The following is a 12,505-nucleotide window of genomic DNA, read 5'->3' as shown; positions in this document are numbered from 1 at the left end:
CTGCAAGGCTCCACCTCAGCCCCTGAATGGGAGCTGTCACAGCAGAAGGAGAAATGCTAGTTGTGTGTGGGGGGGGGGTGAATTCCAGTGCATTTTGTTGGTCGATTTGTACCAGCTCGCCGAGACGGCGGAGGCACTTCCAAATGTCACTGCGGCCCGGCAGTATCAATATGATTAGCCTCCCCGACACACAACTTCTCCTCTGGTGTGATCCAGATCAATAGATCCGAGTCCCCGCCGCCCGTGACGCAGCGACGGGCTCCGCGCTGAGTTGTGGCTCCCAGTCAAACGCGCTCGGCGTTGGGGTGTAAATTGCCATTGCCAGAATTCGACTTTCTAAACAAGACTTTCCGCCTCGTAAACATCCACCAGGGTTCCTGCCAAGGCCCCTCATCTGGAGACAGGAGCCGTCTGCACCAAGTCTGTGGTGGTGACGCAAGTCATCGCTGTTAGAAACACTTGAAACTCGTTAATGCCAATTAACAAGTTGTGTTGGGGAAGTCAAACGAGGCTTGACTACACAATTACATGTTGTATTTTTTTTTTTTTAATGCAACTCTTTGAACAACAGCTCGGGGAAAACTAGTTGAATTCGAAGCCAAACTCCAGCAGAAGCAGCAGCAGTGAGTTGGACTTCTCTGATCAATCTGAAGTGAAAGACTTCTCCAAACTCCAAGTGTGTCTCAGTCTTTTGCCTTTATGAAACAGTGTTTTTTTTTGTTTGTTTGAAGTTATTTTGCAGCAGTAGCTTGTTTTTAGCTTGAACTGATCGTGAGCCGACCGCTCTGTGTTCTGGGAGCGTTTGGTGGTTCACTTTGTGTCTGAGAGGCAAAAACCAGCGAGTCCCTTCATAACAACAATCCAGCAGGCTTCCTAAACACAGCTCACTCAACAATGCAGCACCCAGTCATTACCGCTGTGCCAAAAGCATACATTACAAAGTGTTGTAAACGAGACGACAATTAGCTAATTGAAAATGATCACAGGCTGCCGAAAGACAAAGTGGGCTTTTTAATGCCCTTTTGAAGCCCGCTTCAAATGCAGACACGCACGGCCACGCATGCTCCCTCTTGTCTGTGTGTTGCTTTGTTTTTTCCTTTCTTTTTTTTAATTTTTAGTAGGTCCGGGAGCTGACTAAGAGACTTGGGCTTTTAATTAGACGGTCGGACGCAACCTTTGATCCGACCTCTCTAATGTACCCTCCTTGTTAATGAGTGCGATGCTCTGGCTGCTGTGGCGCCGGCCCAGTCCTGACTGCGTGCCCTCTGCTCTCCTCCCCCTGCCAGGTGAAGTGTGACCAGTACTGGCCGTCACGAGGAACCGAGACCTACGGGATGATCCAGGTCACCATGCTGGACACGGTGGAGTTAGCCACGTACAGCGTCCGCACTTTTGCCCTCTACAAGGTACACGGCTCCTTTCTTTTTGCACACATACACGTGTCCAGACTGTATCGAGCAGAGACTGGCGAGCAATAGCAGCTCATTATTACAAGAGGCACAGTTTTAGAATGTCATTTCCCATGTTCGCCCAAGATAGATAAAGGATACAGACGCTTCTTCTGCTCTTTCTCCCTCCCTCCCTCTCACTGCTGTAATTGGTTTTTAGCGTCTGTGATTGTCTGTTCTTCTCGGAACAGCCGCGAAAGATTCCCATTTCTCCCTTTGATTCACGTACTTCACTACACTAATGATTTGACTGATGTTTCGTCCTTTATTTCTCCTTTGCCCAATCCTCCTACATTTACTGGCTGCTAATACCCAACATATTTTACAACGCCTAATTGAATGCGGTCTCCAGCTGGAGCGATCAGGAGCGGCGACGGGCAGCCAAGAAAGTGTTTCCGGTGAAGTGCCAAGAGTTCAGTGGGAAATTATCCGCACCTACACAGGCGCAGAGTGATCACAGCCACCAATGCGAGCACAGCGTGTGCTCACATCAAGGCAAAGGCACTCAAGGCTGTCTACATACAAAAGAGAAAAGCAGCACTTCCGTCAGTTCCTAAGCAGTTGTATTTGCGTTGTGCTTTTTAACTAAACGTAAAGCGAGCTCTGGTTATGGTTGACAGCTCCGTCCTGAGGCTGTTGCAGGCTACTCTCTGCACAGACGGTGTTGCCGTTCTAACACCTCTGTATGTGTGTGTGTGTGTGTGTGTGTGTGTGTGTGTGTGTGTGTGTGTGTGTGTGTGTGTTGCTGTCTCCTCGTGCAGAACGGCTCAAATGAGAAGCGAGAGGTGCGACAGTTCCAGTTCATGGCCTGGCCCGACCACGGCGTGCCAGAGTACCCCACCCCCATCCTGGCCTTCCTACGGCGGGTCAAGACGTGCAACCCTTCGGACGCCGGCCCCATGGTGGTCCACTGCAGGTACGTGTCAGCAAGAGACCGCGTGGGGAAGGGCTCGGCTTGAATACAACACACAAACTTTAAATTTTTTTTTAAAGGGGTCATGTTATTAAAAATAGATTTTATTGCCGTTTTTAACACAAAAAACGACAAGGTCGTCATTTCTAGATGGGCCGACTTTTTTCACGTTACTGCGCTGCAATGAGCCGTTGGGATTTGCTTGACTTTCTATGTCACAAGCCAACCTGATCATCACAGCAAGCTTTTTTTTTTCATGTGGGTGGGCCATCACTGCAAGAGAGCTTGTAGCCTGTTCCTAGCTACCTCGTGCTAGCAGTTAGCAGCCAATCACAAGAGAGTGAGCGGAGCCACGGATGGAGCAGGGGGTGCGGTGGGGAAGAGGAGCACACATTGTGTCTCTCCTCAGAGTTCAGAGTTCTGTAAGTACAGCTCAAACGAGCTGGAGATTTTGGACCAAACAAAGCTCGTTTGTTGTTGGAAGCAGACCAGCAAAATGAATTTACTACATCTGGAAATGGCCATAACAGGGCACATTTCACAATCGGACTGGAATTTAATCTTGTTGTCTCGTCATTTATGAGAACTGGTTATTATTGTGCCAATAAACCCTCCAGGAGCCATGATGCCACAGACATGTTGCAGCACTGCTTCTCACAAATCAGTCATTCTAGCTGGCTGGCTGGAGAGACTCGTTGGATGCATCTCCAAACACAGACTTTGCACATGCTGCAGCAACAGTTGCACGACAGCCCCCACCACAGTGCCAGAGGGATTAAATCAACTTACCTTGAAAGCCTGACGTCCTCTTTTCAGAGGAGCCCGTAATGATTAAATGCCTGCCTTCCATTACAGCTTCCCGGTGCACCTCTTTGACATTGCAGTTGGCCGCGTTTTATCAAATTAAAATTCCAGCGCACAGCACCTACTTAAAGTTAGCCTGCGTTCCGTGTCATAACTTGTGGACACGGCAATCATGACCTGAAGTGGCCCCGACTCCCCGCCTCCCTCGGCTCTGTGTGCCGCATCGATTGTCTAATGTTATACAGGTTGGTGCAGGTGTCTTGGGGGGAAGGAGGGGCAGATTTCTTCTCTACGTTCAGCAAGTACATTTCCGCTGCATTCAGCACGGAAGGATACTGCGGCGCAATTACATTGGATTTTGGCAGCGGGGCTCTCTCTGCAGCAAAGGTTGGCGAGCGAGAGTTAAGATAAATCCACTTTTTAATCCCAAAAGTTTGACAAATAAGCTCGGTGCAGCCTGACTCAGGCTGTTTATTCTGCCGTAAAGTGTTGATGCTGTCCATGGCCCCGTCCTCCAGAGTGAGCCAGATCACAGCAGCTGTCTGCTGCCTAGCAGCGCGGTTTGTTAACCCCGGTTCACCGTGCGTCTGTCCCTGCGCTCACATCTGTCCAGGCCAGCGTGTCGACACGCTCGTGATCCCGCTTCAAACAAACGCTTTCCAAATTAGTTCCCATGCAGCACGCTAAGGATGCACTGATCTACAATGGAAACTATTGGATGTAAAATGCAATTAACATCAGTCAATAGTGATACAACCTGCATCCATGGCACACATTGCAGACGGACTGATTAGCAGAGGTGTATTCACATTCTGCACTTAGGGAAAAGTATGGATACTTGTGTAAAAAAAAAAAAAAATACTCTGATAGAAGTAAAAGTGCTGATTCAACTCCTTTACTCAATTACAATTGAGAAAGTAGAGATTCTGAAATGTAAAAAGGAAAAAAAATATTAAATGTTATTTTCTTCATGTTTATTTAATTGCGTTGAGCCGAGGTACCACAAAATCCTAAAAATAATCTCCCTCTTAAATATCATCAACTTTTACATTGCACCACGCAACAGCATCGTTCAAATAACTCTCCTTCAAGCAACAACCATCGTAAATAACAATAAGTGAATTACTTTAAACAGAATAACAGAAGTACATACATTTGTGTGCAAATGTAGGGAGTCAAAGTAAAAAGTCGTCAGAAAAAGAAATACTAAAGTAAAGTATGCATACCTGAAGAATCTACCTAAAGTATTTGTACTTTGTTTCTTCCCACTTCTGCTGATGAGTACCGTTCTACCAGCATCTTTTTTGAAGTACCTCCTTAATGTGCGCTGGACAAAGTGTGCATTTTCATTAATGAGTATAAGTTCACTATTAACTGTGGAAATGAGATTTTTTTTTTAATTTTACACTGGCTTCTCTACAGTCACTTGATTTCCGGTACAACTTGGACAGCCTTTACTCGGTGCTACCATACAACTTTATATTTCCCCCCTACGCTCGCTGCTCGCAGTTATCAGTTCCACTGGCCGAGTAACTTCAGTCCTCACTTCTCTGTGTCCTCCCCCGGCAGTGCGGGCGTGGGCAGGACCGGCTGCTTCATCGTGATTGATGCCATGCTGGAGCGCATGAAGCACGAGAAGTCCGTGGACATCTACGGCCATGTGACGTGCATGCGAGCCCAGAGAAACTACATGGTCCAGACTGAAGACCAGTACATCTTCATCCACGAAGCCTTGCTGGAGGCCGCCACCTGCGGCAACACGGAGGTGCCGGCGCGAAACCTGTACGCCCACATCCAGAAGCTGACCCAGCCCCCGCCGGGCGACACGGTCACCGCCATGGAACTGGAGTTCAAGGTGTGTGGTTGTTTTTTTTTTCCTTTTGAACTCCAGACTCAAGTAGAACAGCCTTTTGTGATTAATCTTCCAAAAAAAAGCAATTCCCCCACGTAAACGGTACATTTAGCCCGTTGTTTACAGTCTCCTGCAGAAGATGTTTGATTTTAGCTTCCACCTAAAAGTGTAGTCACAAGGTGGTCAGAGTTGAAGCCCAACTGGGGACTGGAGTTCCAAATCAGTATTAGCTATAAACTCTCCATGCACTGCATCAGCAGCAAGCTTGTAGCTATGTTGGAATGCATCGTCCCTGTTGAATAAAGGAGCTGCTTTTGGGTGTGCTCAGGAGATTTATTGAGCCCTTTGTGACTTCACAAAAGCCGCTAGCAACGAGCATTCATCCACAAGCCAGCGACACAGATTGTTGTTAGAAAACATTTGTCAGTGAAATTTTGCTGAATGTTGTCAAATTTTTCAGGCAACGTAAAACATCATAATTGCTTGGTCTTACGCTAAGACTGTTTGAAGCTAACACTGTTAGCGTAAGATCTTACACTAACTAACTATGTTATCTCACACTAACATTACAACTGTTTAAAAATGTTACTTATGAAACTTTTTTTTTTTTTACACTGCCCACGAACCTATTTAACTTTTTTTGGTCTCCATTAACAATGAAAGATTATAATAATAATCTTTCAAATTAAGGACAGTCAGTCTCTAGTTTGACAATAAAGACTGACTGTCAAATAAATCAAAATGTTGGAAATCATTTAAAGGCTACTGGCCATGACAGGTCCCAGCAGCGTCAGTTGAATTACACGTCACACACACACACACACACACACACACACACACACACACACACACACAGCTGGCGCTCAAGGTGACTTGCGACCGCGCGGGTGCGCGTGCACACCTTCTGTCAATAGCTATCGACTGTGATGTCATTACGACTGGTTCCTCCCGGCGCCGTGCTGCTATTAGCCCCTTTACGACCATGATCCATTCTGTTTGAAGTGATAATGGCGTCCGCGCTGCCGCCTGCCAACCGCGGGAGCAGAATGAAAGAGTGGGAGAGTGATTGTGATTGTGGGGGCCAAAGCCTCCGTGCCCACAGTCTGGCCTCGACGTGCACACGCACAAATTATCCCCGAGCACCGTCGGCGTGCACGCAGACCCGCCGCCGTCCATCTGTGCTCTGGCCGCTGCCAGCGCTAGCTCGTCACCGCTAGCTCAACTCAGCTCAGCTACAGTGGAGTCGCCGGAATCTCTGGTGCTGTGTCTCAATTCAGGGTCTGCACCCTTCAAACTGAGTGTCCTCCGGTTGAAGGAAGCGTTCTTCGAGGACCCAGCCTAGAAGGACGGACCAAACCCCGCCTCCCAGTAACCACACGGGACAGTCTAGCCTTCCGCGTATTTCCTCGTTGCGTCACCGCCGTTCCCTCCTGCTGGCCAACCCCGGAAGTGACGTTGTTATAGTATCAAGCTAACCATTGGTTCGCCATCTAACGATGTCGTTCGATATTAAAATAAATAAAAACCCAATGTTAAAACTGCATATTTTATGTGAAATTTTAATACTTATATTTATATGAAGTGTCTTTACCAGAACATGCCGCTAATTTCAGCTGACTTTCCAAGATCTCACGATGCTTTGAAGTAGCACGCAAAGCATCATGGGATACATAAGTACGCGAAGGATAGTAGCGGTGCATCCTTGGAATCGGCTAAAACAAGGGCGCGTTCCGAGTACGCATTTTGAGCGTCCTAAGCACCCTTGGGAATTGGGACAAGCCTTCGCACAGTGCTATGACGCAACTTCCTTTCAAAATGCGTACTTCAAGGATGCAGACCCTGAATTGAGACACAGCATGGGACTCTACTGAAGAGCGTCCCGAAGCGCTTGCTTGACGCTTTTTTTCTTTTCTTTTTTTTTATCGCCACAGGAAACCCGCTGGAGCAGTGGGACCAGCATTTAAAACGTGGACAAACTCGCAGGCATTGATACTGAAAAAAAAAATAATCTTTTTGCGGATATAAGCGTGAACCTTTTTATAAGGACCCAAACGAGTTTTGCTTCAACCTAAATATGGAAAAACCCAAAATTAAAATTAAAATCATATGCCGCTTTTTTTCATTTGCAGCCTTCTGATTTAAATTTCAACAGTAACCTTTTTCCACGGGCTAATGATAAATTTCAAAATAAAATAACAATAAACCAGTCATAATAATATCCTTCAATGAACGTCCAGTCCTGATGGAAACGCCACACTACCAGCAGAGCATTCTGGGAATGGTAGTATTAGCGGTACATGTCCTGTATAATACCGGTGGGCCAAATATAATTACACTGTGGGCCAAATTTGGCCTGCGGGCCAGAGTTTGACACCAACTCGCTGGGGGATTTTGAGCGAGAAAGTGTTTGAGGCTGCTTTGTTTGTTTACACTTGCTCAAAGGTCGTGCATTTATTTTCCTCCCATTTCTTCCCCTCTCCCCGCCTGGCTTCTCTCCACCTTTCATTAAACAGAGACTGGCCAACTCCAAAGCCCACACGTCTCGCTTCATCAGTGCCAACTTGCCCTGCAACAAGTTCAAGAACCGCCTGGTCAATATCATGCCTTTCGAGTCCACCCGTGTCTGCCTGCAGCCCATCCGTGGCGTCGAGGGCTCCGACTACATCAATGCCAGCTGCATTGACGGCTACAGGTCAGCAAAGAACTTTTTCCTTCTTTTTTTTTTTTTCCTTTCCTTCTTCCCCTTCTTTTTCTCCGAGCTGAATTGCAAAGCCGGAGCTGAAAGTGCTGACCCTCATCTTCCGGGGGAAGATGCGGTGATCTGTGTTTTCAGCCACCTTGAACCCAAGTGAAGACCAAATCCAACATGGTCTGTTTGTCAAGGCCGCTGGAGGAGTGAGGCAGGATCTATATCCAGCTTCGCTCTACAAAAACCCTCAGTTTGATCCCGGTTTTGGTCTTTGTGTGGATTCAAAGAGAATAAGTGAACAAAGGGCGCTTGGTAACAAGCAGCAGACAGATGGACACTCATTGACAAGCTAGAGCCACAGATTGTTGTTGGAAAATACTCGCAAGTTCACTTTTGCTGAACATTGGATTTCTCAGGCAATGGAAAAAAAAATTATAATGAATTGATTTTAGTTTAAAAATGTTCTTTATGGGAGGAGGAGCGAGGCAAGATCTATCTCCCAAAAACCCTCAATTTGATCCCAGTGTTGCTGTTTGTTGCTGTAACAGACTAACAAGAACCTGGAGCCCCGTCTCTACGTGCAAACTCCTAATTCCAGTGCGCAGCAGCAGTGAAGTCGGCCTGACTCACTGCACTGATGGGGGAGCGAGTGTGAACTAAGACTAACTTTCTTTCAGGCACAACAGAAAAAGGAAATGCACTCAATGCTGGAACTTTTTTTTTCTTCACTTTTTCAAACTTTCTTAAATTGGATCTGACAGACTGCACTGGCAGCCGTGTTTTTCTCTCTCTCTCTCTCTCTCCCTCCCTCCCTACCGCCCTCCCTCTCTCCCTCTCTCTCTCTCTCTCTCTCTCTCTCCCTCCCTCTGACTCGTAGCCACTATTCTGGAAGATAACGGTCGACTCTCACTCTCCTCTCCCACCGTTTTCCCAGCTGCTCAGACGGCGACAGGCCCGCGCTTGTTTTCCACTATCCTCGGCTGTTACAGGTGTCAGGGAAATACAGCAGTTATTCGCTCTCCAGATGAAAAAAAAAAAAATGTGTGTGTGTGTGTTTGGGGGGGTGTTGGTATCCAGTTGCTAGAAACTCTGGCAGCTCTTTGTCTATTTCTGCTTTCATCAACCGAGCCCCGCTGACACTTTCATGCAGGAGCCCATACTCATGCTCCTGATGTCGGTCTGTCTGTCTGTCTGTCTGTGGTTTGTCTGTCTGTGGTCTGTCTGTCTGTCTATGGTTTGTCTGTCTATGGTTTGTCTGTCTGTGGTCTGCCTGTCGGTTCAAGATGGGGACGGGACTGCCTTGCAACGACAGGGGAGGGGTTGGATTTAGCCTGAAATGCCACTGGGCCTGCTGGGGTTCTGCACCGGATATACCTCCTCCTTCACCTCTTCCACCCTAATCCCCCCCCCCCCCCCCCCCCCCCCCCCATCTCCGCCCGCTTCTCCAGCCCTGCTGTTAATGAGAAGTGGCCCTGCGGGGGCCGACCCTGCGGTGTTGCTGTGTAAATAGTGTAATTGCAGCGGGAGCAGTGTTGTAATGAAGTGTGTCTCCGCTGCTTCGTCTTCTTCTCCTCCTTCCCTCCGCAGAGGGATTTTTTTCTCTCGCCCTCTCCTTCCTCCCGCATTTTTGCCCCCTTCCGTCTCTGTCCCCCTCCGTCCTCACCCCTCATCCGTCTCCTCCGCACCTTCGCTCCCTCCCCGCCCTCTTTACGCTTGCGCCCCCCTTAATTTGCCGTTCACTCATCGCGGCGACAGAGACACATCCGGCCAGGGGACCTGTTGTGAGCACCGGCGGCTCCCAGTGATTAAGCTGCTTTTAAAAGAAAGCCCGGGCATAAATATAAGGAGGAAAAAAAAAAACTAAACTAAAGAGTGGGCCTCCGGTGCCCTTCACCCAGGCTCCTTCAAGGAAAGCCAATAATATGCTAAGCTAATGAGAGGCGAGCCATTGATTCCAGGCAGCCTATCAGGAGGGATGTGCTGGGATGCAGGCTGGAGTTTTAGCATCGTAATGAGGCTGCGATGAAACGCCGCGTCCTCCAGCGCAGTCATGTGGGATGAGGCGACGAGCAGCTTTGTGCTGTTTGGCAGCGTCAGGACACGGCGGCGCTGAAACCACCGCCGCTTGATGCAACCGGGATTGCTTTTGTTTTGGCTGTGGGCTGTTTTTTTTTTTTTTCTCTCTCTCTCTCTTTTGAGGGGTCTGCCCCATCAATTCGAACCGCTGCGGTCCTTCCTTCCTTCCTTCCCTCCTTCTCTAACCCCCCTCCCTCCAGCAGTCAGTGCTGCTCTGCACTCTGATGACCAGCTGTGGAGAGGCTGCTTGTCCTCTCTGCGTCGCTTTCCTTCTTGCCTCTGTGCCTTTAATTCAACCCCTCCACACTCTCTCTCTCTCTCTCTCTCTCTCTCTCTCCCTCTCTCTCTCTCTCTCTCTCTCTCTCCTCGTGTTGCCTCCTCCTTTCCAGCCCGTCTCCTCTCTCCGCCAATCTGTTGTTTCTTTATTTTTGTGCGAGCGAGGCCCCGAGCATATTTTAATCTCCCGGTTCCACATTAGTGCTTCGCCTGTAGCGCCTTCATTAGTTGCTCAGCCGCGGCTCAGTGTTTGCCGTAGCGTGTCTGAATATACAAGCGAGGCTCCGCCGCGCACGCACCCACACGTGCGCGCGCGCACGCACACACACACACAGACACGCCAGCACACCTGGATGCTTGCATGTGCCGCCGACATGTGAGTGCGTCTCCCCAGCTGTGCGTCGTCGCGGTCGTGGTCGTGGTCTCCCCTCACCTCCTCCTCTTCCCCCTGCCTCTTCCTCTGCGCTTTGTCGATCAGTGCGCTGCTGCCACCTGCTGTTGGCCAGTGGAACTGAGCCCCGGCTACACCAAAGTCACGGAGGACAGCAGCAGGGCTCTGGCAGCCTCGGCCGATGAGCTCATCTCTAGTTTAGCGAGCACATCAAGCGCTCTGCCCTCCCCCCCCCTCTCCAGGATGGAAGGAAGGAAGGAAGGAAGCGGAAGAAGATCCTTCCAGGCTTGAATGTGCCGCAGTGATAGTGGCCGTGGATTATGTTCTGTGTTCATTAAAACGCGTGTGGTTGGTTGGGGGGTGGGGGGTGGGGGTTGTCTTGTTGCTATCAGGGCAGCAGCAGGGGAATTGAGTGTGTGTGTGTGTGTGTGTGTGTGTGTGTGTGTGTGTGTGTGTGTGTGTGTGTGTGTGTGTGTTGGAGTTGGGGCACAAGGACAGCGAGACCTTCTGTCCTCCTCTGAAATGTGCAGCTGAACCTCTCGACAGCGCGGCCGTACAGATTCTCACTCCACTGTGTGCCTAGCGGTGGCGCTGTGCAGGCGTGCAGGCTGTCGCTGCGTCGTACCCTGACAGCAGGAGTAACGGCGGAGAGCAGAGCTCTTCCCCCAGCCTTGGAATTACATTTGAATACATTTGTGTCTGAACGTATCTGAGCTCTTTACAACCCCTCACTCCTTTTGCAGTTTGTCTGTTATTAATTTTTTTCAGAGTGGGGGTTTGTTGGATTAACAGCTTTTTCCACTCCTGAGCTCAGCGCTCCTTTATCATCCCATCACTTTCTGCTTACCACTTTTGTGCCGCGCCTCATAATACCAGGCTGTAAAGGTGCATTGCGCGTTGAATGTGTATGACAGTGGCCCCCTCTGTGCTGTGTCACCCGTGCAGACAGCAGAAGGCCTACCTGGCCACGCAGGGCCCACTGGCGGAGACCACCGAGGACTTCTGGAGGATGCTGTGGGAGCACAACTCCACCATCGTGGTCATGCTCACCAAGCTACGAGAGATGGGCCGGGTAAGACCCACACATTAATGCCCGGCCGCCACAATAAGTCCATTTCAGGGGAGTGTTAGTCATATTTAAGGTTCAATTAAATATTAATTCCCTCCAAACCTGAAGGGTGTCTTCACACCAATAAGAGCTTCTTACCGTGAAGGAACTCTCTGGGCTGAGACGCGGCAGCGACGGTGTCAGACTCGTCTTTGATTGGTTGAATTATTCAACAATTCCACACTGATTGATGAATTTGTCATTAAAAGAAAAGATAAAAGAAAATGGGTTGAAGTCCACATTTTCACACTATACCGTCTGTCAACAAATCGCTGTTTTTTTTCTGCTGTTTACTTCTATATTGCCTGATGTTTCAGGTGCAGGTGCCTCCTGTCATCAGAGGCACCAGCACCTGTTTCAGATGTTGATACCTTTACCATTGACCTAATACTGTTCTATTTGGCGGTTGTATTTCTGTCACCTGCCTTTATACGCTGATGATGCGAAATGTTAAAACGTGTCTCATCAAGCCTATTTACTAAGGGCTTTTTAGATTTTTTGATTAAAATTTGGAATATTTTGGAGGTATGACTTTGTTTTTTCGCCAAAGCTGCATGCAAAAGGAATATTTATAGTTTTCCTGAGGGAATCATAAGTACACAGCAGGAGTTACAGTTAGAGTCACCTTTGCCTCCAAAAATGAAGGGCCTGTGTGAGACTTAGTGCCATTTAATGGGGGTGGGGGATGCACATTGCAAGTGGTGTCCAAAAATCACAAAACTCAGTGCAGATTCACCTTGTGGTGGCAGAATATCCCTGCCTTCAAACAACTCTGCATGCTCTTTGTCTTTGTGAATATAAGTGCGTATTATCAATTTAAAACAGATGTTGCACACTGGAGCTTTAAATAAAATGCTACATCCTCGACGTTAGCTTAACACGGCACAAACCTGCTGATGGCAAGAGAACTTCCTAGTTGTCTCTTATACCTTGCTTACCTCTAGACTT

At 48.5% G+C, this 12,505-nt stretch overlaps 1 protein-coding gene across 8 annotated transcripts in view; it reads left to right on the top strand.

Moving 5' to 3' along the window:
• LOC142885460 (receptor-type tyrosine-protein phosphatase F-like) overlaps window positions 1-12,505 on the top strand; it is a 165,674-nt gene that overhangs the window by 148,937 nt on the left and 4,232 nt on the right. For all 8 annotated transcript variants that reach the window (XM_076021913.1, XM_076021917.1, XM_076021916.1 and 5 more), the window contains 5 exons: window positions 1,287-1,406; window positions 2,210-2,364; window positions 4,735-5,020; window positions 7,531-7,709; window positions 11,395-11,521. In XM_076021913.1, the coding sequence (XP_075878028.1) occupies window positions 1,287-1,406; window positions 2,210-2,364; window positions 4,735-5,020; window positions 7,531-7,709; window positions 11,395-11,521 (867 nt within the window). The remainder of the gene's footprint in view (window positions 1-1,286; window positions 1,407-2,209; window positions 2,365-4,734; window positions 5,021-7,530; window positions 7,710-11,394; window positions 11,522-12,505) is intronic.

Source organism: Nelusetta ayraudi, unplaced genomic scaffold (genome assembly GCF_046127955.1).
Source record: "Nelusetta ayraudi isolate G7.1 ecotype Tasmania unplaced genomic scaffold, CSIRO-AGI_Nayr_v1 ptg000011l, whole genome shotgun sequence".
NCBI classification, from domain to species: domain Eukaryota; kingdom Metazoa; phylum Chordata; class Actinopteri; order Tetraodontiformes; family Monacanthidae; genus Nelusetta; species Nelusetta ayraudi.
The sequence above is the reverse complement of the archived record's forward strand: the minus strand, read 5'-3'. Positions and strand labels throughout refer to the sequence as shown.